The 26,557-nt window shown below is 33.9% G+C and overlaps 2 protein-coding genes and 1 pseudogene across 2 annotated transcripts; all 3 read right to left on the bottom strand.

The window, feature by feature from the left end:
- Positions 1-2,986: 2,986 nt before the first annotated feature.
- On the bottom strand, positions 2,987-14,680 carry LOC149179029 (zinc transporter 2-like; annotated as a pseudogene).
- Positions 14,681-15,446: 766 nt separating this feature from the next.
- LOC149179028 (GTP-binding nuclear protein Ran1B-like) lies at positions 15,447-17,206 on the bottom strand. Its single transcript, XM_089422327.1, has 5 exons — positions 17,086-17,206; positions 16,933-16,999; positions 16,077-16,166; positions 15,788-15,967; positions 15,447-15,513 (listed from the first exon to the last, which is right to left on the bottom strand). Exons 1-5 carry the CDS (start codon positions 17,204-17,206, stop codon positions 15,447-15,449), a joined length of 525 nt encoding a protein of 174 aa, XP_089278453.1.
- Positions 17,207-18,832: 1,626 nt separating this feature from the next.
- Positions 18,833-21,407, bottom strand: LOC149179027 (protein MOTHER of FT and TFL1-like). The gene is made up of 3 exons (XM_089423766.1): positions 21,207-21,407; positions 21,033-21,094; positions 18,833-18,872 (listed from the first exon to the last, which is right to left on the bottom strand). Exons 1-3 carry the CDS (start codon positions 21,405-21,407, stop codon positions 18,833-18,835), a joined length of 303 nt encoding a protein of 100 aa, XP_089279892.1.
- Positions 21,408-26,557: the final 5,150 nt, after the last annotated feature.

Here is a 26,557-nt window from a genome sequence, read left to right as displayed (position 1 = left end):
TTGCTGATCTCCATTTCTGTACTAATTTCCCTGGCATTGTATATCACCTTTGGCAGTGTCACAATAGCTCATCAGCTTATCGCAATATAAACATTATTTGGCAATTTCTCTGAGTTTGAGGAGCCAATTCTTCGTCAAGGGAGTTCTGCCAGATTTGGAAGCTACACAAGATTTGCAAAACTTTGTCAATTGCTGCTATCATGGGGGGTTTTGCTGATCTCCATTTCTGTACTAATTTCCCTAGCATTGTATATCACCTTTGGCAGTGTCACAGCAGCTCATCAGCTTATCGCAAAAACTACAGTTCAAGTTGTAATATCTGAATGCACAGTCGCAGCCATTCTAGGAAAGTCTCAAAATGCTGTTGTTAAAATTCAGCAGCTAAGCTCGTATAAAGAAGCATAAATTTCTGCAAATTCCATGGGATCCCCTTCAACTGAAACTTTTGAAACATGGAGACTTGGAATGAAGTATTGTCATTGCTGACAAAATGACATTGTACTGACAGAATGACAAAATGTTACAGCACAAAATTTGAGTGCCATTTCTTTGACTTGACATAAATGTATTTTGATAAACATGAATTACATTATATTTTGAATTTGGATTCTACTGCCACTGCTTACGCTCCAAAACCAATGTTCTCTATGTAAAAAATATATCTTTTTATATATATTCAATATATCATTACAAAATGTATTAGCTTATCATTTTAAATTTTAAATTATATCTTTTAATTCGATTACTATGATATTGCAGAAAGCAAGAGTATAGAACACCAAAAGATAATGGATTTTTTCTTGGAGATCATGATCAATTTACATTTCAACTCGTAAACTTTAAATGTTTTTTTAATTTTAATTTGTTTATTTTAATTTTTATTTTATAAAATAAACTTATCAAAATTATTTTATTATTGTACTTAGATGCTATATTTACCAACCCAAAACTATAAAAGAGGCCAAAAGTCATGTCCTTTTGCATCACAACAAATCATTAATTAAATGCAACAAATTACTAATTACAAATTACATCAATTTACATTTCAACTCGTAAAGTTTAAATGTTTTTTTAATTTTAATTTGCTTATTTTAATTTTTAATTTATAAAATAAACTTATCAAAATTATTTTATTATTGTACTTAGATGCTATATTTACTAACCCAAAACTATAAAAGAGGCCAAAAGTCATGTCCTTTTGCATCACAACAAATCATTAATTAAATGCAACAAATTACTAATTACAAATTACATGCATTTCAAGTCGTAAAGTTTAAATGTTTTTTTAATTTTAATTTGTTTATTTTAATTTTTAATTTATAAAATAAACTTATCAAAATTATTTTATTATTGTGCTTAGATGCCATATTTACTAACCCAAAACTATAAAAAAGGCCAAAAGCCATGTCCTTTTGCATCACAACAAATTATTAATTAAATGCAACAACAAATTATTAATTAAATGCAACAAATTACTAATTACAAATTACACGCATTTCAACTCATAAAGTTTAAATGTTTGTTCAATTTTATTATTTTAATTTTTAATTTATAAAATAAACTTATCAAAATTATTTTATTATTGTACTTAGATCCTATATTTACTAACACAAAACTATAAAAAAGGCCAAAAGTCATGTCCTTTTGCATCACAACAAATTATTAATTAACTGCAACAAATTACGTCCTTTTCTTTGCTAATTGGTAATTGGACAAATTTAAAGTTCACACTAAAGTTATGATAAACAATATTTTTAAATAAATAAATCTTTTGTTCTTTTGACCATGGAATAATTCCTCAATCATTGAGATTAACCTGAATCATATCATTTATGTCCAAATATGTTACTAGATATGTAATCTTTCAATCATGGCTTCAAGACTCCATAACTATAATTTTTAAATGCTTAAGTCCTTTTTTGACCTTCGAGAATAATCTATGTAAATATTCAACACTCTCCACCACGAATTTAATTAACAAATTTATATTCATAATAATGTTTATTTGGTCATTATCATTTTATCAATATTTCCATAATATTCAAATGTAAAAAAATAAGAAAATTCTATCTTTTCTGCACCATGGTTATTAAAATACATAAGTTGCTTTAACACCTTTCTATTATTTTATTATATTTTAAAATCATGGTTATAAAAACTTTATTATTATTTAATTTTATTATATTTTAATTATTAATCTAACCATTTTTTAAATCATGAGACATTGGAAAATTATATCTAAAACTAATCTTATTTTAAGAAATACAAACTCAACATTATAACAAGATACATGGCAAGTGTCTTTTGAAAATTAATTTTAATCATAATAAGAAAATATAGGACCAATGTCTTTTAAAAATTACTTTATAATTGAAAATAATAAAACAAGTGATTATTTTAAATATAAATGTTAATGTATTAACATACAAATTAAATTATTATTTTAAATAGATGGATAGATTTGTAATATCAAACAAAAAATTTGACATATAATAAAATTGTAACAAGCATTTATCAATTCAATGACATTTCTGACAATTCTTACTTAACAAAGCCAAAGTTCATTACATTTCACTCTTCGCATGAAGTCAAAAAGTTCATTCAAGCTCTCATGATAACGCAAATTAAATCTCATAATAATAACACACCAAACTATTATGTTAACCGGCAGGGACTAGCGCCACAACAGTGGCTCCTTGTTTTTAAAGCACGAATCCATAATAAAAAGCTATTTTAAATCCCCGTACAAAACCTATTTAGCTTCTCCAAATATATTTTTAAAATTTATTGTGATGTGGATTCTCATTTTTTTCCCTAATTGTATAATAAGGTTAGCTGGCTACCAAGCACAGATTCACGTGAAGAGATCACTGTGAATGTATTTCAAGCAACTATGGGAATGATATAGTTTCATCAACTTGTAATAAAATACGAGACTACCATTTATGAAAATGATGCCCATTTTTTCAAATGGTAATGTTTGACATCAGGTATCCCAAATCATGGCCACGGTAATGACGCCCACTCCCAATAAAAGAGCCACGAAGTTACACAAGGAGGGGCTACGCCTACCATAATCTTCTTCTTCACCTGCTCTGTTTTTGTTATTGCTGTTGTTGTGAGGATTGTGAGAATCTTCTTCTTCTTCCTGCGCTCTGCTCCTTTCGTTGTGGGCAACGCAAGCGCTAGAGAGCAGATGGTTGAGGGCAACGTAGATGAAGATCCCGGTGGCCAAACCCATGGTAATTGCAAACAACCAACGATCTACGTTTCTCCCCGTTATGGACTCCACCACGATGCCAATGCTCACTCCGATGGGACTCGATATGCCAAACGCGAAAGCATATCCTGCACACGACAGAAATGACGTGTATGGCATCATCCGGAGCAACGCGATCGCCATGGCCACGGCTGCAAACACCTTGTGCACACTGCAAACACACCGCCATCAGTGCTTTCCACGCTCCCATCTTGCTCTCTGCAACGGCCACCGCCATTCCCTCGAACACCGAGTGGAAGCTCAGCGCTAATATGAGCAACACACTCTCTCACGCCCACGCCCTCCTCATGTTAGTGCAACCACCATTGATGCCCTCGCCTCCGCCTCGGCCCTCCTCCGTTTCTTCCTCTTTTCCTTCACCGCACATAATCCCCACGCTGCTACTGTGATTAACCCACACAAGTATACAATCTCCCAACATTGTCACTACGTAGCCGACGTTGCACAGCATGAACGCAAAGGGGTAACCTTTCACACCCAAATCTTCAAACGTCTGATTGGAATCGCTAAGAAAATGCATGAGAACGGTGCCAAGAAACACACTCCATGCAAACTGAGTACCCAACACAATAAAACTGTGATTCCGTCTCCAAAAGTAGGGAAATCCCTCCTGCAAAAGTGACAAGAAACACAATAATCAAACACCATATTTTCACAGGATTAACCCTCCTCTCTAATCCTTCTTCGCGCCATGGTCATTGTCATCACCACCGCCCGCTTCTGCTGCATGAACCAAAGCAGTACAACAAAGAAAACAATTTGTCAGCATGATCACGATTGCGCATTGTAATAACGCCCCTCTGTACCTCACCATCTCCCTGTCTCTCTGCAAACGCATTTACCTCTCTCAGATGCGAGACAATGGAATTTTATAGTTTCTTAATTATGAGTGTTTCCTAATTATGTTGGGAGAGTAAATGGTCTCCCATGTCCCGTTCCCATGTTTCTCCACACCAACATAATCCGTCCATAAAAACTAATCTGTCCATAAAAACTGTTGGGTCTCTATAATATTAGTTATTTTATATTGTTGTGCCCCTATTACCCCTATATTGTTATTTCTATGCCCCATAAAATCCCTCTATTGTTATTTTTGTGGCTTTATATTATTATTGTTAGGTCGGCTGGATTATATTGTGACTCCTTAGACTCCTATATATAGAAAGGAGGTTTTGTCATTTGTATCATCCAATAATTGTTCATTTATATAATTTAAAAGAGGTTGCCCCCTCGAAGAGGTTGAATTCTAAGGCGTTGATCTATCTTTTCTATCTTTTCTTGAGCTGGTTTCATAACATTTGGTATTAGAGTTTTGGATTCTACGGTTTCGCTGCTCCAAACAGGTCATCATGGCATTTTCGCTATAACTTTTTTTCTGTGACGTTTCAGAAGTCACAAAAAAAAACCCATTTGAGAAGAAATCGCGTTGAACCTTGGGTCCGAATTTCAGAGCTTTTCGCGTGATATTTTTGGAGATATGATATGAGGAATTTGGTCTTTTTGCAAACTCCTCAATTACATTCAAAACAGGTGATCTGTGGAAAATCATCATAACTTTCTCTCTGGGAATCAGATTGAAATTTCGTAAGAATGTACAGAAAGACGACGGATTGTAGTTTCGTATATATCATTTTCAGAACCAAATATCGAAAATTGTACACGTGGCACTTCATACAAGTTCACTCTTCTGGAAAGGTCTATAATCAGGTCATCTTGGGAGATTGTGCATAACTCTTTCTTGGAGAATCTAATTTGGATCAGTCTGGTGGCATTGGAAAGAAGACATAGAGAGCTACTACAGGTCACAAATTCAGAACTAGATGATTGGACAGTACAGAGATACATTAGAGGAAATATCAAGTTCCTACAAAGTGAAAAAATGTGTGTAGATTTTTTTAAATTTTTGCTTAAGCTTGGTTTGAAATTTTATTTTGAAGGAATTCAAAGGGCATAGTAGAGCATCATTATTAGTAACTGATGCCCCGAGGAAAGAAAATGCAAACAACTAGTAAGGAACCTGAAAGCTCTAGCATGACTCATGAAGAAGAGGAAGAAATGCTACATGATATATCAAAATTACAAGAACAAGTGCAACAAATGTCACACTCACAAAAGTTAACAGAAGCTAAGATAAATGGCGTGGAAGCTAAGATGAATGGCATGGAAGCTAAGATGGACAATTTGAAGATAGATTTGAACACAAATTTGAAGATAGGTATGGCAGGTTTGAAGACAGATTTGACAAATTTTCTACAAGAAATACTTACTAATGGTGAAAAGAAGGAAACTCATGATGAGAACAAAAGAAATGTTAATCATGATTCCATAGATGCTAATGTTGGATCAAAGAATCACCATATTCCAAAAATCGATATGAGGAAGTTTGATGGCAAGGATCCCGCCACATGGATATTACAGATGGAGCAATTCTTCGATCTCAATAATGTGCAAAATGCACAAAAGGTACGTATGGCAACTGTATATTTGGAACCAAATCAGTTTGTATGGTATCAATGGCTTTGTTCTCGTAAACAATTTATCACTTGGGCAATTTTTACGGAAGAATTGATAGCACATTATGAGGATACAAAAAGCAACACTTTTTTTGGCCAATTGATAAGTCTCAAACAAAAGGGTTCAATAATGGAGCACACTAAGGAGTTCCAAAAATTGAACATAAGGGTAAAAGATATTCCAGAGGAGCATAGGATTGATGTGTTCATAGGGTATTTAAAGGATAATATCCAACATGATGTTCGCCTTTGGGAACCTGATTCATTAGAGAAGGCATTCAGGTTAGAAAGAAAAATGGAAAACAAAATTATGGCAACTAGGAAGCATACCATTCACAATTATAAAGATGGAAGTGTTGTTGCCCCTAGTCTTCCACAACCTATAAGGTTGACACCAAAACAATTGGAAGAAAAAAGAGCATAAGGGCTTTGTTACAATTGTGATAGCAAATACACAAAAGGTCATAAGTGTGCTGAGAAGAAATCATTCTACATAGATTGTGAAGAGCAAGAAGAAAAGGAGTAAGAAAGGTCAAAAGAAGAGGATATACTCCAGGAACAAAGCCTAGATGAAGAACAAATAAATCCGATCATATCTTGTAATGCATTGGTGGGAATTACCACTCCTCAAACCATCAAGATAGAAGGACAAATCAAGAAGAAAAAGGTAATAGTGTTGATTGATTTAGGAAGCACCCACAATTTTATTCATTGTAGGGTAGCAAAAGAATTGAATTGCTTCCTATATCCAACACCAGAGTGTCAAGTGATGATTGCAAATGGAGGAACAATAAATTGCTCTGGAAAGTGCCATAATATCAAACTATCCATGGGAGAATATGTATTGACTACCCCAATGCTTTCCATTCCAATGGGAGGTGCTGATGTTGTACTAGGAGTCCAATGGCTACAATCCTTGGGTACAATAGCTTTTAATTTTCAAGAACTTTTCATCAAATTTTCTACGGAAGGAAAGGAAGTTGAATTAAGGGGTATTGCAGGAAAACCAGGAAAGATAATTAGCTCTAATGGCATGACAAAGCTTCTAAAAAAGGAGCAAAGAGGTGTAATTGCACAATTATGTTCGCTAGATGTTTCCACATTGGAATCATCTATTTCTCCAGATCTCCAAAAAGTCCTGGACAATCATTCCAAGGTATTTGAGACTCCCAAAGGTCTCCCACCTATGTGTGATCATGATCATGCTATTCATCTGATTCCAGGAAGTGTTCCTCCAAACATCAGGCCGTACAAATATCCCTATGTCCAAAAAGTGAAATTGAACGTATGGTTGCATAAATGCTAGAGGCTGGTATAATTCAACCGAGTCAAAGTTCTTTCCCAGCTCCACTAGTATTGGTGCACAAGAAGGATGGATCATGGCGCATGTGTCCGGATTATAGGGAGCTCAACAAACCCACTATTAAAGATAAGTTCCCCATTGTTGTTATTGATGAATTATTGGATGAATTGCATGGATCAATTTACTTCACCAAGTTGGATCTTCGTTCGGGATATCATCAAATCAGAATGAAGATTGAAGACATTCCAAAAACGGCATTTAGAACTCATGAGGGTCATTATGAATTTTTGGTCATGCCTTTTGGCCTTACCAATGCACCTTCAACATTTCAAGGTTTGATGAATTCAATTCATTCCTTAGAAAATTTGTGTTAGTATTTTTTGATGATATACTAATCTACAGCAAGTCTTGGAAGGATCATGTTGAACATGTTGACAGGGTGCTACAACTATTGGAGGAGAAACAATTATATGCAAAAAGATCCAAATGTTTATTTGGAGTCCAGGAGGTGGAATATTTGGGTCATATTGTATCTCATGAAGGAGTTAAGGTAGACCCTAGCAAAATTAAAGCCATTAAGGAATGGAAAATCCCCACATCCATAAAGCATCTGCGAGGATTTCTTGGGTTGACAGGGTATTATCGCAAATTTGTTGAGAATTATGGGAGAATAGCAGCACCTCTAACAACATTATTGAAGAAAGATTCATTTTCATGGACTCCGGAAGCAACAAAGGCCTTTGAACATCTTAAAGAGGCAATGTGCCAAGCACCGGTCTTAGCTACACCGGATTTCACAAAAACCTTTATTGTGGAATGTGATGCTTCAGGAAATGGAATTGGTGCTGTTCTAATGCAAGATGAAAGACCCATTTCTATTGAAAGTCGTCCAATCAAGGGAAAGTTTTTAAGCAAAGCTATTTATGAGAAGGAAATGTTGGCAATACTCCATGCACTTAAGAAATGGCGACCCTACCTAATGGGAAGACACTTCAAGGTAAAAACGGATCATGATAGCCTTAAATACTTTTTAGAGCAAATATTATCCTCTGAAGAGCAACAAAAGTGGGTCACAAAGATGTTCGGTTATGACTTTGAAATCAGCTACAAAAAAGGGAAGCAAAATGTGGTGGCGGATGCACTCTCAAGAAAGTATGAGGATGTGGAAGCATTGTTGTGTGCCATTTCTATTATCTAACCAGATTGGATAAACGAAGCAAGGGAGGAATGGAAGAATGACGAAGAAGTGTGGGCACTTATTCGAAAGCTACAACAAGATTCCAGTACTTCTAATACATTTAGCTGGAAAAATGATTCGTTATGGTACAAAGATCACTTATACCTCTGTAAGAATTCCCAGCTAAAACAAAAGATTCTTATGGAATTGCACACTTCTCCCTTAGGAGGGCACTCAGGATTTTTAAAAACTTACCACAGGGTTAAGAAGGAATTTTTTTGGGATGGCCTTAAATCAAATATTCAAAAGTTTGTGGCGGAATGTTTGGTTTTCCAACAAAATAAAGTTGAAACAATTAAGACACCGGGTCTATTACAACCTTTATCCATTCCAAGCCAACGTTGGGAGGAGGTTTCAATGGATTTTATCACAGGTTTACCCAAGTCTGAGGGAAAGAGTGTCATCATGGTGGTAATTGACAGACTTACCAAGTATGCACACTTTTGTGCATTATCACATCCATTTAAAGCCAGTACATTTTCTACTGCATTTATGGAAACAGTTCAAAAGCTACATGGAAACCCAAAGATTATTGTAAGTGACAGAGATCCCATTTTCACTGGAAATTTTTGGACAAAATTATTTTCTTGCCTTGGTACTCAGTTAGCTCATAGCTCATCTTATCATCCTCAATCTGATGGGCAGACTGAGATAGTAAACAAATGTTTGGAAGGATATCTTCGTTGCTTTGTACCTGATAAACAGACACAATGGGTCAAATGGTTGCCTCTGGCTGAATGGTGGTATAACACTTCCATACAACAACAAAAATGACCCCATTTATGGCACTTTATGGGTATCAACCACCATCCATCACATCATATTTAAGAGAAAATTCTAAGGTTCACGCAGTGGAACATCACATTGAACATCAACAACAAGTCCTCCAACTTTTAAAGGATAACCTCATGTTGGCACATAATAGAATGAAACAACAGGCATATCAACATCGCAGTGAAAGAAGTTTTGATGTAGGTGATTAGGTATTCCTACGGCTACAACCATAGAAGCAAATGTCCCTCAAGCAAGCTAAGAAGGATAATAAATTATCACCAAAGTATTATGGTCCATACAAGGTGTTGCAAAAGATTGGTACTATGGCATACAAATTGGAGCTTCCTGCAGCTTCTCGATTGCACTTAATTTTCCATGTTTCATGTTTAAAGAAGGTTATAGGCGACAAGCTCCCAATTCAAACAATATTGCCAGAACTTGATGAGGAAGGAAAAATTATATTGGAACCGGAAGCAATCACAGAAACAAGAACTCGACAACTACGAAATCGATCAATTTCAGAGTATCTTATCAAGTGGAAGAACTTATCCGCTAAAGATTCCACATGGGAGGATGAGAATTTTATGTAGAAGTATCCAGAACTACTCAAGCGTTGAGGACAACACTTTTTTGAAGGAGAGGGGCATGTTGGGTCCCTATAATACTAGTGATTACCCCATTACTATTGTAGTTATACCCCTTATTTATATTGTTGTGCCCCTATTACCCCCATATTGTTATTTCTGTGACCCATAGAATCCCTTTATTGTTATTTTTATGGCTTTATATTATTATTGTTAGGTCAGCTGGATTATATTGTGACTCCTTAGACTCCTATATATAGAAATGAGGTTTTGTCATTTGTATCATCCAATAATTGTTCATTTATGTAATGTAAAGGAGGTTGCCCCCTCGAAGAGGCTGAATTCTAAGGCGTTGATCTATCTTTTATATCTTTTCTTGAGCTGGTTTCATAACAAAAACAATGTCATAAAAAGTGGAATTGTTAATAGTGATAGCCCACATGTGACAAAATCCGTTGGATATTACCATTATAAAACTACAAATGCTTTTATATATATATATATATATATATATATATATATATATAATATACATTTTATATACTTACTTTGCGCTTAATATATTAATATGTAATAGTAGAATAACAAATGCTGATTCAGGGAATTATGCATGCTATTTACTTTTACTTATCTAAGTCATTAGAATACCATATCCATCTAATTCATACACTAAAGTAATATACAACTCCATTTTACACCAAATATCTTTATTATTCCATTTACATTAAAATGTTGTTATTTACCTAGATATATATACACCGAGACTCTTTTCACTTTATATACTTTGCACTTAACATATTAATATGCAATATGAGAATATCAGAAAGTTGATTCAAGGAATTATATATGCTATTTTTTTTCCATATATTAAAATATCATGTGTATCTATTTTATAAATTTAATTATATGATTCAAAAATATATTAAAATGTTTGTTTATTATTTATTTTAAAAAAATATATATATCTTAATGTATTTGTTAATTAATTAATTTAAATCTATTTTAATTGTGGATCTATCAAGTGTTGGAAAATTAAATTTCTAGAAGTGCAGTTTTTTTTTAAATGTAATATTAAATGTTTGTATATCGAGAGATTTGATTCTTTTCCGAGGTTGATAGATCAGCAATTAAGATGGATCTAGGCTCGTTTAATTATTAATTTTTATTTTTTGGTTTAATTTTGATTTTTGTATAGTTTCACTAAGTCAAAATGTTTTAATTAATATTTTTTTAGTCAAAATGTTTAGATAACATAATATAGTAAAATTAAATTTGAAAAAATATATTTAAAAAATATTTTGATTGTGAAATGAGAGGTGGTTTTTCCACATGTGGTATTAATGAGCCATGGTATTGGCCCATGACATAGTATGGATAATAATATCCATAGTAAAGTGGGGTGAGTATCCATGGTTAAAAATCTTGTTATACTGTAAGTACTATTTTCATTGTGAAATATCCATAATAAAATGGGGCGATTGTGAAATATCCATAGTAAAGTGGGGGTGAGTATCCATAGCTAAAAATCTTGTTATATTGTAAGTACTATTTTGATTGTGAAATAAAAGATGGTTTTTGGGCACGTGGTCTTGATGAGCCATCGTATTGGCCCATGATATGGTATGATTAATAATATTCATGGTTAAAAATGTTGATATATTGTAAGTATACAGTTTGTATGTGCTTTTTAATGAAATTTAAATATGGTTACAAAAATATTATTTAATTATATAGTAAAATGGATCTTAATTTATAGATACTATTTATATCTTATATATATTTTAATGTGATAGAGGTATAGATATATCTAAAAAGTAATTATAATTTTTTTTCTTTTAGATTTAATAAAAAAATGTTATAAAATTAAATTCAAATAAAATATTTTGGTTGTGAAATTAGAGATATTTTTTGGGCATGTTGTATTGATGAGCCATGGTATTGGCCAATGATATTGTAACAAACCCTATTTACAAGTTAATAATATCTATGGCAAAGTGGATGCAAATATCCATGGTTAAACATATTGTTATATTGTAAGTATTAAAGTTTTTATGTGCTTATTAATTAAATTTAAATATGGTTACATAATCATTATTCTATTTTATAAGGTAAAATGGATCTTAACTTATTGTTTCTACTTATATATTTTAATGTAATATGTATATTATGAATTTCTTTTATCTAAAAGATTATTAATAATTTTATTAATAAATAACAACAAAAGTAGAATGTAACAAATTGAATTTTATTACTTTTATTACTTTTAAGTACACTACAACGTCTCCCATACTGGGGCTCTATATTATTTTTAAGAGACATGTACATGCTTACCAATTATTTAGGTATTTTGGACATATTAATACAAATTCAACATATTAAGCTAACATGTAAAAATGTTTACAAACTTTCTTACATTACACCTACAGATCACTTCTATACTAGGTTGTAGAGCATCTCTCAATAATGGAAATAGTTAATGAAAACTAACTCATCGCTATTAGTGTTAAATAAAACAAAAGAGGTTTTAGTATTAGGAAAGATTCAAATCCCATAAAATCATGCACTAGTACATGTAGGGGGGGTTTTAAGACAATATTTGAGTCAATTGTCTTAACTTAAGACAAAAAGAAACTTGTGTATTGTCTTAAATATTGCGTCTAAGTGGGTGTGGCAAAATATAATGTCTCAAAAATTTGTCTCTATAAAGACAATATAGAACACATATTATTATTGTCTCTATAAAGACAAGAATTATTGTCTATTAAGAGACAATTTGATTTGCCTCTCTAGAGACAATTTCATTTGTCTCTCTAGAGGCGACTTCATTTGTGTCTCTTTAGAGACAATTACATTTTTGTCTTTTTAGAGACAATAGCTGAGATTAAAAACATATTGTCTCTATAGATACTATATGTCCATAATTCAAACTATTCTCTCGAGAGACAATATAAAAAATTATTTAAAAAATAAATAAATAAAATCATAATTCAAATATTGTCTCTCTAGAGACAATATAAAAAATTGTTTAAAAAAAATAAAAATCATTTTGAATGTTCTTTCAAAGTAGTTTCACATTCAAAGTTCACAAATAGTACTCGTGTATGAGAGAAACCACCACAGAAATTCTTGTCTGATAGAAACCAACGCATATGGGTTATTAATATTACCTTTGTTTAGAAAGAGGGGATTCAATTCATTACTAAATTTACGCCTAAGTTTTACTACTTCAAATGGAAGTCAGAAGTTTGGATTTAAGATGCTACCTTAGCTTTGATAAGCATTCCATCTCCCAGTTTTACTATTGTTAAAGAAAAATCTATAGACTGTTGAATGGAAACGACTTTAGATTTAGACAATGCGAATCCTTATGCAGAAATCAATCGAGAGCCCAATTAATGAAATGGCAATACCTTTATGTGTTCGACAGACAACATACCCACAAGAATACCCAGGGAGGCTTGATAGCCACAGTTATCAACTGTACAAGATTGTAGGAATTTCGTTGGTGGCAGGTATGGGTTAGTTTTATGCTTTAATCATGTTATCAAAAATATAGCTTCATCGCTCAACTGGATTACGCAGTATTATAGAGTGAGTATGATATCTAGAACTGGATTACACAGTATTATAGAGTGAGTATTCTTTCACTTGAACAGTCTGTAATGGAACGTTTTTATGCCCGCCCAGTTATTTTAACTTCTTTTTCAAAATATTTTTGATCATTGTTGAAAATTAATACTCTGAACAGACTCATCACAAATATTCTTTAACTGATCACTTATCAAAAGCTTGTGAGGTTTCTTATGTAGCCCATGAATTATTTTGATTTTAACCGAGGAAGACTCGCTTATTACGTTTGATAACAAAGGCATTAGCAATGGGTTCTACAACAACCCACTTCCCTTTTCTAAGTACTTGCAAACCGCTGACATCGCCTTGCATTAGAACAGTGATTCCACCTGCGTCTGAATGGCTTCTTAAAGCAAGGGTAACATCTGGGTTTGGGCATGGTGGATAGTAATTTACAAGTAACAGCTGTCTGTGTTCCCCAAAAATATTATTCAAGTAATCAGAATGGAGTCCTAGAGCTTCAGAAATTGCAGCTAGCAGCCTTAAACATAGTGCCCTCACCTCCACAGCATACTTGCTTGCAATTTCCCTGTAACAAAAGCTTCAATATTATATTAACCCAAACGAGTTATGATTACTGCTTTAATGGTTGGCATAAGGTTTAATGGCTACCTATAGGCTCCAGGTTTTTTAGGCCAAGAGTCGATGAATTCATGTAATGGAAAACAAGGGTGTCTCAGATAGTCCCTCCAGTTAAGGACTTCATCTTTGCAAATATTGAAGCTTGTAGAAAGCTGAGCTAGTTGCTTTAGATCCTCTGAATAGAGACATGCACGATCTTCCATCAGCATTTCAAAGAATTCTTTGGCAATTCCCATCATGTTTTTCATCACCCTCTCTGGTACCTCGTGGTTCACTATCTGATCATATCATGCAGCTTCAACCATATTAATACTGGATTTGAACAGAATTTTTTTTAAGAATTAATGTTCATAATTGAGATTTTGGAAGTTTATTGAGAGATATTATAAGATTCAAAGTTCAAATATTAAAATTCAAAATTCAAATCTTCAAAACAGTTTATATTGCAATATCATGAGATTCAAAATTCAAAGCCTCATGAATCCAATCCCTTCCGCAAAAAAAATCATAACTTGGGACGCTGGAGATTGAAGGTTGTACCTAGAAAAAGCCATCCTCCCGACATGCACGTTGGATTTGTTGTATGACAATGGTTTTTCTAGGGCCATCCAAGTGTTTCATATCCACCACTGGAATGCTCTCACAGAAAGATACCTGAGACATGTTGGGTTGCTCCTGGGGAGGCAAAATATATTTGTTCTGCACCTCAACATTGTTTATTCCATTGCACAGTAGTTTCTCAACACCATTAGCATTGGTCTCAGTGTGAAGATCCATTATAGAGGACATGCATATTTCTTTCCTCTTGATGTTATTGCGAATACAATATTTTTTCCATACGGATGTTGCACGACTTCTAATCGAAGTTAGGAATTGCAATCTGTAGAGCCCCGAATGGAAATAGAGGCTATACGTAGGTTCAACCAATAGTTTTTACCATGGAAACATTTACAGTTGCAATAGAAAGTGTCCCAGATGAAAACAATATTGCAAAGGGAGGATTTGGCCCGTATACAAGGTATTAAGGCTTCCTTTATAATATCATTTATTCTAATAGTCTAGCAGGTAAACTATTCATTGTACAAGCTTTATGTAAACCAATTTCAGAGTTAAAATAAATCCTCAAACATAGCTAGAGTTTTCAGAGAAAGTTTTAACAAGCCATAATATATTACAAGCAACAATCATCGCAACTAGCATTTCCCCTAACAGTACACAACGAAAGGCACTTGAGCATTCTTGAAATATTTGAAGAGTACAAAAAGTTCTTGTGCAAAATGTGCAAGAGTATATAACATAAAAAATTGTCTTAGCATATAAAAATAGCTCTGTAATGGAGTTTAACTAAGATAGTTTAGCCAACATCACCGATGAAAACATCTACACAGTACCCAAATCACATATAGAGAGATGCGATAATGTTATTCTAAGCCCCAAATACAAATCTAAATTAAATGTCAGAACTCAAGGGAAAACTCCAATGATACAAAACTAATTGAATCCACGAATCCCTAAATATGCAAAAGCATCTTAACAAAGCTATTCAAAAAGCATCATCATTGTCATATGGAAGGGGTTGGGCCGCAGCTGCTACAAGTTTTGCCTTGTACCTGACAACATAAAAGATTGTAAGCCAAAGTTTCAATCTTTTAGAAATGGAACAAATTATTTCAAAAAAAGTTAACAAAAAATAATAAGAAAATGGCATTCTACTTACTGCTACTGGGTTGTAAGGTCTATCTGAACCTCAGGAGTAGCAAGAGCAGGTGACTCCAAAGAATGAAGTTTTGCATCCCTATAAAAATAACCCATTATAGAATCAATGAAATTTTTTTAATATAGCATTCATATTAGGGAGCATCAAAAACTAGATTAAAGGCTCACCCTGAGAGCTTCCGTGCCAAGTACAGGAATGGCTTCTCAAAGTTGTAGTTACTTTTTGCAGATATCTCATAGTACTGAAGATTCTTCTTTCTATGAAAAGTAACTTGCTTAGCTTTCACTTGCCTATTCTTCACATCAACCTTGTTTCCACAAAGAACAATATGAATGTTCTCACACAGCCTGAAATTCACAAAGATATTTAGCTAATCGGTTCAGGCAGTTGTGCCACCACACAATTAAGGAACCTTCATTTCTACTTAGAGATCCAACCCCTCTGCAAAAGAGATACCTGCAAAGATCTCTATGCCACGTTGGGACATTCTTGAAAGTCAATCGTGCAGTAACATCAAACATGATAACTTCACATTGCCCATGAATACTACAACAAACAAAATCCAAATCAGTAAATAAGAAGGAAACAAATAAATAGAAGTGGAAAAACACGAAACCCTCGCCAATTCAATCAAGAAAATGCCATCAGAAATAGGAAAAGAAAACCAGTATTGATCAAAACAACGAATAACAGAGTCTGTCTATAAATTCAAAATTAAACTAAATTAAAATTCAAATAAATGTAAGTGGAAAAATATAGAACCCTCGCCAATTCAACGAGGAAAATGCCAACAAAAGCAGGAAAAGCAAACCAGTATTGATCAAAACAACCAATAAGACAGTCTGTCTATAAATTCAAAATTAAATTAAATTAAAATTCAAAATAAAGAGACATAAACGAGTAAAACAGAGTGCTGATAAAAAGGAACGAAAAAAGGGCTCATAGTTGCTCCATTGTCATTGATATTGAGGTTAAAAGGTGTTGCTACTAAGCCCACACTACATACATATCAACACGAGAAAATAGAATTGATAAGTCAAAACTTCTCTTGGGATCGATCAAAGTTTAAATCCATGCAGGGCCTTTTTAAACAAAAAGTTGAAAAGGCACACCAAAAGCTCAAATGTACAATGCTCTAATCAACAGGTGTCTACTACACCTGAAGACGATGACAAAAAACACTACTTTTGTAAAGTCCCAAGAGACCTGATTTCAAGTGAAAATCAAAATCAGTCTGGAAAAATACAGAAATGGGAAAATAATCAAACTAATTATTGACGTACCTCAACCACATTTTCTCATTAAACCTTACCTGACTAAGCTATAAAGTTGGGTCAGCATTTCATCCTTGGCTTTCTCAACTTGACAAAGCACCACAACTTGCAAATCATCAAATCATCAATTCAAGTATCATGGACTGAATAAACACTGAGATTCTGTATGGTTGTATTGTTTTCTCATCCACATGGATGTATTATTTTGGGAACATTTGCAGCAAGACTATTCAAAATAGCTTCCACATAACCACAGACTTCTTGAGCCATCATTCTGAGCTCCTCCTCTGGATCTATAGGCCTTCTTACCATGGTTTCCTGGATTATAAACAAGAATATCAAATTGAGGTTGAATATTATGTTGGGAAATAATTTTTCTATTCTCATCATTGTATATGGTCATGGTCTCCTAGGCTAAAATGTGTATTGATTCTTAAATTATTTAATAGCAAACATTTTGATTATGTACATGTGCAACTTACGATGGAACTTTATGTGCTTCATTGCCTATATGCAAGTGTTTCAATACAAGCTATAGTTGTTCATGATTATACTTTGGGTTACATAAAGTAGTCTTGGCCTCTGGCCAGCTAAATATTGCCTACCCTCTACCTTATATCTATTTAAGTTTTAACAGTGGAAATAGTTTGTCTTGAAGATCAAAGAAAACTCAAAGGATGTTAGTCCTAGCTGAAAGCAAAGACTAGCAATCTATTTTCATTTTCTGCTAAATAGTTCTCTACCAGAGAAACCAAATTTTTTGGTTACCTATAATTATTCATAAGTTGAACAATTGTCCAACAACACAATGCCTACTTATCTGCAATATAATTGTCCAACAGAAAATAATGTGACTAGCATGCATTTGAATGCAGTTTACTAATTTTTTAACCTTAAATAGACATGTGAGTACTCGATAACATAAATAACAAAATAAATATAACATGTCCTCCTACTGACACAAGATGTGAATTGATACTCTGTTTCAATTTCTGAGATGAGAGAATTACTTATGAGAATATTTAAGATATCTGCACATTCAGACTGAGGTGGAATTCATCGAATGTTTAAGTTCCCTCCCTCCCTTCAGAAAACCCAAACAACAATCATTTATCGGTCGCCCGAAGGATGAAAACATAGACCCACGGACAAAAAAGTAAAATATTGAACAATCTACCTGGTTGGTGGGCAGGTGAAGCAGATGATAATTACTACTAAAAACACTATAAATCCCATCCATCTATTCGATTCCATGATCTCGACATGCCCATACCCTATCCATTTTTTTTGCCAGAAAAATAATAAAATAAATAAACACCTGAAAAATAGAAAACCATTGGAATCAAATGTATGAAATCAAATATTGTTAATGATTAACATATAGCATCACAAAATAGATACAACAATGTCAGGTTTCTTGTACAGTCCAATCATAAGGTGCTTTAGAATAACAATTTAACATCTGGTAGAGTAGATGAAATGAGAATACTATGAATAGAAATATCTGCAAACAAATTCCATGAAACATTCTTCTTTCTCATAGCATAACAAGAGCCATTCATGGATATGCTCATGATCCCATGATGTTTATCAACTAATATGATTCCTTCTGACATACATACCCCACTCTCAACACTTCTAATTAATGAATATGGTTGGTTAGAACTCTGTGAAACGAATCAGGACCAATTTCTCTAATTAATTTAGCGGTAAGGTAGCAATCTACACGTACCTAGTCATCTGGAAATAATATATTGATGTGCAAAACAGCTCACAAATCAGAGCATATTTATTTCATGCCCTGCAAAAAATTGTAAACTCTACCACTGAGATAAAATAATGAAATTAAATAGCATTTTGAACTATTAAAAATAGAAGGAACGAAAGCCAAGTACTATGTAATCCACACAGTCCACCAAGTGAAAAGGCTAGTTGGACTTAAGCTGCATCTGTGGCTCTAGGAATATCAGTCACTATCCTGAGTGAGATCACCAATACAAAAACAAAAATTATTATTTATTCAACTTATTGACCATTATCTCAAAACAACTGTAAATAACCTAGTAGAATCCAACATAGTTCCATTAAATCTAACATAAGAATGTACAAATCTATATAATCCTTAAGAATATCAGTTCCATTTAATCTAACCTAAAGATAGTATAAATCTATCTAAACCTCGAAAATATCACACCTCAATTCTTAAAAGTCAGTATTTAAACAATTTGACAAAAAAATCTTGGTTCAAGGGTTTATCACATTAGGTAAAAACAACAAAAAAAGTAAAAAAATTAAAAAAAGTAAAAAGGTAAAACAAAACAAATTAACCTCACAAGCTAGAAGAGACTAATCTTAACCAAACCTAAAACCAAAAAAGTTTAGACCTAAAATGATTCATCTTAACTTCATTTTATCTTTAAGATGATGAGAACAAAAAAATTACTAAAACAAAAAATATTAACCTAGTAAACTACAATACATTAATCTTCATCAAACCTATTAAAAAAGCATCTTAATCTCAAAGAATATATCAACTTAAGCAAAAGAAAGGAGAAAATAAATAAATAAACCATCTTAACCTAATACACTATGATAGAATTTTCTTAACCATTAAAGTCCACAAAAATCCATGATGTATTAAAGCCATCCATGATGTATTAAAGCCAGATGAAAATTAGAGTAGATCCAACTGAACTATGATCTATCCATCAACCAGCTGCAAACCTCAAAGAGATACCAAATTATAAGAAAAACTATGAATAAACTCCCATTACTAATACCAACCAGCATTATATCCATCTTTATCAATCTATTTTTAAGCTGGGTGCAAAGTTCACTGAGATACCAAATTTAAAGAACTACCATAAATAATAGATCCATTTTCACCAGATCTATTTTGGTTAACTAGAATAAAATTATAACTATGTGCAAACCTCATATTCAAAAATTTGAATCTATTATTCTCTAGTACCAATTATATGGTATTTTGACAAGACAAAAACTGTTATTTTAATGTTTTAAAAGTGAATATATGATCGCTAGGTTTTTGAAAATGCTCAAAATATTTATTAAATACTACTTGATTGTCCAAAGACTATTATTTCGAACTGAATATTTATTAGATAGTGTTTTCCAAGCCAAAAAAAAAGATTTCTTAACCTTGAAGATGGATCTATTAAGTTATTAACTCTAGTTGCAAACCTGAATGTTTTAACCTTGAATGTATTAGCTCTTGCTGAAAAGGAACTCTTTATTAGATAATATTGATTTTAACTTTGAATCAACAGACTCAATGAGCAAACAAAATGTTTCTTAGATAGTGTTACAGTCCAGAAGCAAACAACCTTGAATCTATTAGGGTTGGCCACAGATCTCAATGTTTTACCCTTGAACCTATGAACTCCATGTGCAAACCTGAATATTTATTACATAGTGTTTGACATGCAAAGACATTAAGGTCTTAGCATCCTACTTTACTTTTAATCTTTTCTAGTAGCATAGCTTCTGGTGCCTATGTTAGTGTTACAACGGTACAACTGTGCATTATACAGTTGGGATAGTGTGGTGTGCCAAATATGCAATGAAGTGGTGATAGTACAAATGCAAAAGGAGGAAGAGGAAGTGCTGGCAAATCTATGTGAGGATGGGAATGACTCAGCTTCTATGTATGTGCCATTTTATGGCAGCACTAAGTACATTGAATATGGATAGAGGCAGTGAGTTCATTGAATATGGACAATGGCACAACACGATCTAAACTAGTGCCATTGTTTAGACACCATCAAGTTATAATTGAATGTGAGCACTACCAAATAAAATCAGACCTATCTATTCTAATATGCACTAGAAACTTTGATAAGATTGCAGAGGCTGTGAAGCTCAAGCATGCATATTAGAATACTAAAACTAGAGATATGAACTCTGCAACCTCGATGTGCATATCAGGCCTGGTAATAATAACCAAATGTTGTTACCATTAGAGTGTCTCTCTTCCAAATTTTTGCAGTGTATTGTATTTTTAGTGTATTTTCTGTATAAATTGAAGAGAGAAGAAGGGTAGGAATTTATTATACCAGTGAAGCCATTCCTGCATGTTCATATAAATTGAAGAAAGGAGAAGGGAAGGAATTTATTATACCAGTGAACCCATTCCTGCATGTTGGGTTCGCTTGGACTAGGAGCATCTGGGTCTGTCATTACCTGATCAAATGTAAATGCATGCATTCATAGAAGACCCATAACAAATTTATATGTAAATATTCATTCTATGAAACCAGAGGTGTTGGAATTAAATTATTGATGAAATGGGTACCAGAGTATAGAGACTCTCGTCGAAGTGTTGACCCACTATTTGAATATTAGGGCGGTCAACAGTAGCAGAGGGCTTGATCTCGCAGCCATTGGTGACTTGCTTGGATCCATAGTAGACGACCATGTCCATTGAAGGCACGAACATGTCAATAACATCGCCTATCACTCTTCCTACTACCAGGGGATCTGTTGAATGAGCCATTGCAACAGAGATGAATCCCAATTTTGCTTCCTGATTGCCTTCCTTCTCCTTTCTCACCTCCTTCAAATTCATAGTCGAAGTCGATTCAAGTTAAGTGGCGAATGTAGCGGAGGTGTCTTATGGCATGTAAATAAATTGAATGAATTTGCAAGGGAATAAGAATCATACTCAATACAAGCAGGTTGAGTTATGTTGTTCCGGCAAGTGCAGGCGCAAGTAGGGCATGGTGTTATAGTATCATTATAGAACGATGAGGAGACACAACATGTTGAACTTTTTTGAGCCAGGAACGAATAATATGTGCATGTTACATTCCATGTCACTGCACAAGGACAAGGGAAATTCAAATATAAGACTTAGCCAGCTCAGAGTGAAACACATAACATTCACAAATATATAAATTATGAGGGATTATAATAGTGTATTACTCAGAACTTGAGTGGTTCTACGACGATCTGGACTAAAGAACAGGCTGGGTTTAACAATCTTAGCAGGCCCACAAGTATAACCCAGTCCTGGAGCCTTCAAAGTGAAATTCTTTGGCAATTTGACAGTTTTGTTAGTGATATCTAAATTGCCCACACTAACTTGGAAGGATGCGATGGAATTTGGAGGATCTTGAGCCCAAGATGCCAATGATCCACCTTTGCAGCAATTAGTAAATTGTTGATTGTAAGGCACACCTAGTAAGAGATCAACAACGGTGGGGTCCTTCTTGCAACAGTGTGGAACATCTGCTTTCCATTTGGAGCAATCTCCTTTCTCTGTTGTCTGGCCACCAACCACAGCCCAGATGACCTCCTTTTTTTCCCAGTGCCAACCCAAAGTCCATCCTGGGGGGCTTGGTATATGGCAGTACTACTGAAAATTGTGCATGGTCACGGCCACCTACAGAAGGAAGCTCATTAGACTCAGCAAAGAGTAAAATAAGTTCTAGCATGAAGATTTTCAGGGAATTTTTATTAAATTGTACCAATGTTTCTAGTGAATACTTACTTAATTTTAGGGACATAAAGATAATTAAAAATGAGTGAAGTATTTACTCAAAATATCCAACATACCAATCAATACAACATAATTTATCAGAAATTTTCATCAATATCAAAATAAACTCTACTTGACTTGAAGGTTTTCCAAATTTGTCATCATGTCAAGCTTTGAGAATTTAACTTGTAGGCTACTAGGAATGAAATTCATAAAAGCTCAACATCTATTTTAGGAAAATGAGGAAAGGGAATTATAATTCAAGACCTATTTGATGAAAGGGCATTACTTGCAACATATCCATCTGTAGTCCAAGACACAATATCCCATTTGATCGTTATGTTATTATTTCGATCTAGTGGATCATAAGCACCTATAAAGCACACAATGTAGATAAATTTTAAGTTAATATTGTATTCATATCCTTGATAAGGATGGAAAAGTTTAAGAATGGAAATTGATCTTAAAACTTAAAATTTTGCCAAATTTTATGGTAAAAATAAGTTTATATTATAAATCTTGGCGTGTTATAGAAAACAAACTACAAAATTTAAACATGTAAAATGGAAATTAGCAAAATTTAACCCCTGAATTGAAACATCACCTCCAGGTGAAATTTTAATAGCCAAGATAGTTAATGCCAAGAAAAACCCCGCTGCATTCCTGATCAACATATGGCAATTCTGCATGCAACTTCTTCCCTCTGAAGACTTTAACTCTCTTCTCTCCATGATGCCTTTGATATTATCAATTAATGAATCAGGCAGAAACCCCAGAGGAAGAGTTCAAAAACCCTTCTGAGCAGCTGCAGCTCCACAAACGCAATGGGAATGGGAATGGAGAAAACGTTAGTTTATGATGAAGAACCAATAACAGAAGTGTATAAACCTGCAGGCCTGTAATGGTTGGTTGCTTCATTCTTCAAACAGAGTAGTGAAAGTGGAGAAGAACAATGCTTGCCAAAAGCTAGGGAAGAAGAAGAAGAAGAACAACTAGCAGACCAAAGAAACTATTAACTTTGAGGCCAAGAGTGACATAAAAGAATGGGAAAAAGCAGTAAAAATATCCAAAGAAACGATTATCTCTAAAGGCGAAGAGTGACATAAAAGATTTGGAAAAAGCAGTAAAAATATCTTCAAGAGTGACATAAAAGAATGGTAAAAAGCAGTAAAAACTCAACCGATATTTGGAAAAAGCAGTCACACTTCAAATCACAAATGCATTTTCCTTATATTCACTCATATTTGTTGTCTCTATATCAAAACTAGGCTCTAAAATATGCCCATACCCAATCTGAAACTTGACCTTGCACACATTGAATCTATGGCCAAATCAATACTTTATAAGGCATCTAAGATTGATTTCTATTTTTCGTAAATAAATCTGAATACCCTTTCATGCTATATATACAAGATCTGTGTGATAAAGCTGTGGTAGCTGAATAGATGTGGTGGATCTAGATTGGGGCACTCTACATATTTTAACCCCTTCTCTATTGACATTACAAGTTTATACTTGTGCAATTTTCCTGACCTGTCCAGTGTTATTGGCCACAATATTCTTGGCATGATTTATGTCTTCCTTTGAGTGCTACAGGTCCAGAACATTGGAAATTGAGGCACCTCTTAACCAATATTACAGGCCTATATCTTTTGAGACCTAATGACTCAACACCAGAAACTATTCCATAGTAAATCTGCTTTCACAATCCTCGATCCAGAATTGGTATGATTTACACATGAATTGGAGTTTAGCTACAATGTGCTCAAAGTAGTTTCTTTTTGGCATCATATTTATCCGGATTCTAATCTATCACCAGGAAATTCATCCAAATTGTTGACTATCACCCAAAGAATCAGCGATGTCAATCAAAACAATCAGGAGATTGTCGTGGAGTTAGCTTCCTCAATAGTAATAGCACCATAATCTTTTTTTCATGAAAGGTGTGCATAAGCTTCCACAAATAATAATGTAGCGACTATGAATGCAAGAATGCTCGCACTCAGGGTTCGGAATTTGAACCTAGATAAGGTTGCATATTAACATGAACAATAGCAGGTAAAGGATATGCCATTGTTTTTCGAAAGCCTGTTTCAACAATACTAATCAAATTTCGTTCTTTGAAAGCCATGGGCTGCAATACTATTCCGTTGTAAGGATATCAACACCCATAGCACATGTGTCATTCATTGTTTGCTTTATCTCTTTATCAGATTCTTCAAGACCCAACATTATGGAAGATTTGGTCACCATTTCTCCCTTGAATCCCTTCACATGCTTCAATATAAGTAAGCTCTGGTCATACCCTCATCAACATATCTACATTGATGAATTTGAGCAACAATGGCCCTCCAACCTTACGGTTGTCAACATCTTGATGTCGGATTAGCTAAACACTTGCACACCTTTCAAGATCACGATGAATAAGATGGGCTATTTGTTGGGTCCCTATAATACTAGTGATTACCCCATTACTATTGTAGTTGCATCCCTTATTAATATTGTTGTGCCCCTATTGTCCCCATATTGTTATTACTGTGCCCCATAGAATCCCTCTATTGTTATTTTTGTGGCTTTATATTATTATTATTAGGTCGGATGGGTTATATTGTGACTCCTTAGACTCCTATATATAGAAAGGAGGTTTTGTCATTTGAATCATCCAAGAATTGTTCATTTATGTAATGTAAAGGAGGTTTCCCCCTCGAAGAGGTTGAATTTTAAGGCGTTGATCTATCTTTTCTATCTTTCTCTTGAGCTGGTTTCATAACATTTGGTATCAGAGCTTTGGATTCTAGGGTTTCGCTGCTCCAAATAGGTCATCGTTGAATTTTTTCTATAACTTTTTTTTCTGCGATGTTTCAGAAGCTAGAAAAAAAACCATTTGAGAAGACATTGTGCTGAAGCTCGGATCCGAATTTCAGAGCTTTTTGCGCTATATTTGAGGAGATATGATCTAAGAAAGTTGGTCTTTTTGCAGACTCCTGAATTACATTCCAAACAAGTGACCTGGGGAAAATCGTCATAACTTTATCTCTGAGCATCGGATTGAAATTTCGTAAGAAGGTATAGAAATAGGGCAAGTTGTAGTTTCCTGTAGATATGTTTCAGAGCCAAAGGTCGAAACAGTGACTCGTGGCACATCTTACAAGTTCGCTCTACTGAACTAGTCTATAATCAGGTCACTATGGGAGATTTCGCATAACTCTTCCTTGGAGAATCCAATTTGGATCAGACTAGTTGCCTTGGAAAGAGGACATAGAGGGCTACTATTGGTCACAATTTTAGAACTTGATGATTTGAATGTACAGAGATACATCAGAGGCAATATCGAGCTCCTACAAAGTGAAAAAAGGTGTGTAGATTCTTTTAAATTTTTGCTTAAGATTGGTTTGAAATTTATTTTGAAGGAATTCAAAGGGCATAGTAGAGCATTATTATCGGTAACTCATGCCCCGAGGAAAGAAAATGCAAACACCTAGTAAGGAACCTGAAAGCTCTAGCATGACTCATGAAGAAGAGGAAGAAATGCTACATGATATATCAAAATTACAAGAACAAGTGCAACAAATGTTACTCTCACAAAAGCTAATAGAAGCTAAGATAAAGGGTGTGAAAACTAAGATGGATGATTTGAAGATAGATTTGAAGACAGATTTGAAGAGAGACATGGCAGATTTGAAGACAAATTTGACAAATTTTCTACAAGAAATACTTACTAATGGTGAAAAGGTAGTAAAGGAAACTCATGATGCGAACAAAAGAAATGTTAATCATGATATCATAGGCTCTAATGTGGGATCGAAGACCCACCATATTCCAAAAATCGATATGAGGAAGTTTGATGGCAAGGATCCCGCAACATGGATATTATAGATGGGGCATTTTTTCGATCTCAATAATGTGCAAAACACACAGAAGCTACGTATTGCAACTTTATATTTGGAACCAAATCAGTTTGTATGGTATCAATGGCTTTTCTCTCGTAAACAATTTATCACTTTGGCAATTTTTACGGAAGAATTGATAGCACATTATGAGGATACAGAAAGCAACACTTTTTTTAGCCAATTGATAAGTCTCAAACAAAAGGGTTCAATAATGGAGCACATTGAGGAGTTCCAAAAATTGAACATAAGGGTAAAAGATATTCTAGAGGAGCATAG

The sequence above is a fragment of the Pinus tabuliformis genome, chromosome 4_1 (genome assembly GCF_031772625.1).
Source record: "Pinus tabuliformis cultivar Carrire ecotype Pingquan chromosome 4_1, CPIR1, whole genome shotgun sequence".
Lineage (NCBI taxonomy): Eukaryota > Viridiplantae > Streptophyta > Pinopsida > Pinales > Pinaceae > Pinus > Pinus tabuliformis.
Note: the sequence above shows the minus strand (reverse complement) of the source record. Positions and strands in the feature narration are given on the sequence as shown.

Coding starts and splice junctions, on each gene's coding strand:
- LOC149179028 (XM_089422327.1), bottom strand. CDS start 17,206: ATGGTAAGAAGGCCTATAGATCCAGAGGAGGAGCTCAGAATGATGGCT. Junction 16,167..16,932: donor CAACTTTATAGCTTAGTCAG/GTAAGGTTTAAT, acceptor TGTTTGTTGTAG/TATTCATGGGCAATGTGAAG. Junction 15,968..16,076: donor TGGCATAGAGATCTTTGCAG/GTATCTCTTTTG, acceptor TGTGAATTTCAG/GCTGTGTGAGAACATTCATA.
- LOC149179027 (XM_089423766.1), bottom strand. CDS start 21,407: ATGGCTCATTCAACAGATCCCCTGGTAGTAGGAAGAGTGATAGGCGAT. Junction 21,095..21,206: donor ACGAGAGTCTCTATACTCTG/GTACCCATTTCA, acceptor ACATTTGATCAG/GTAATGACAGACCCAGATGC. Junction 18,873..21,032: donor ATGCAGGAATGGGTTCACTG/GTATAATAAATT, acceptor GATCTCACTCAG/GATAGTGACTGATATTCCTA.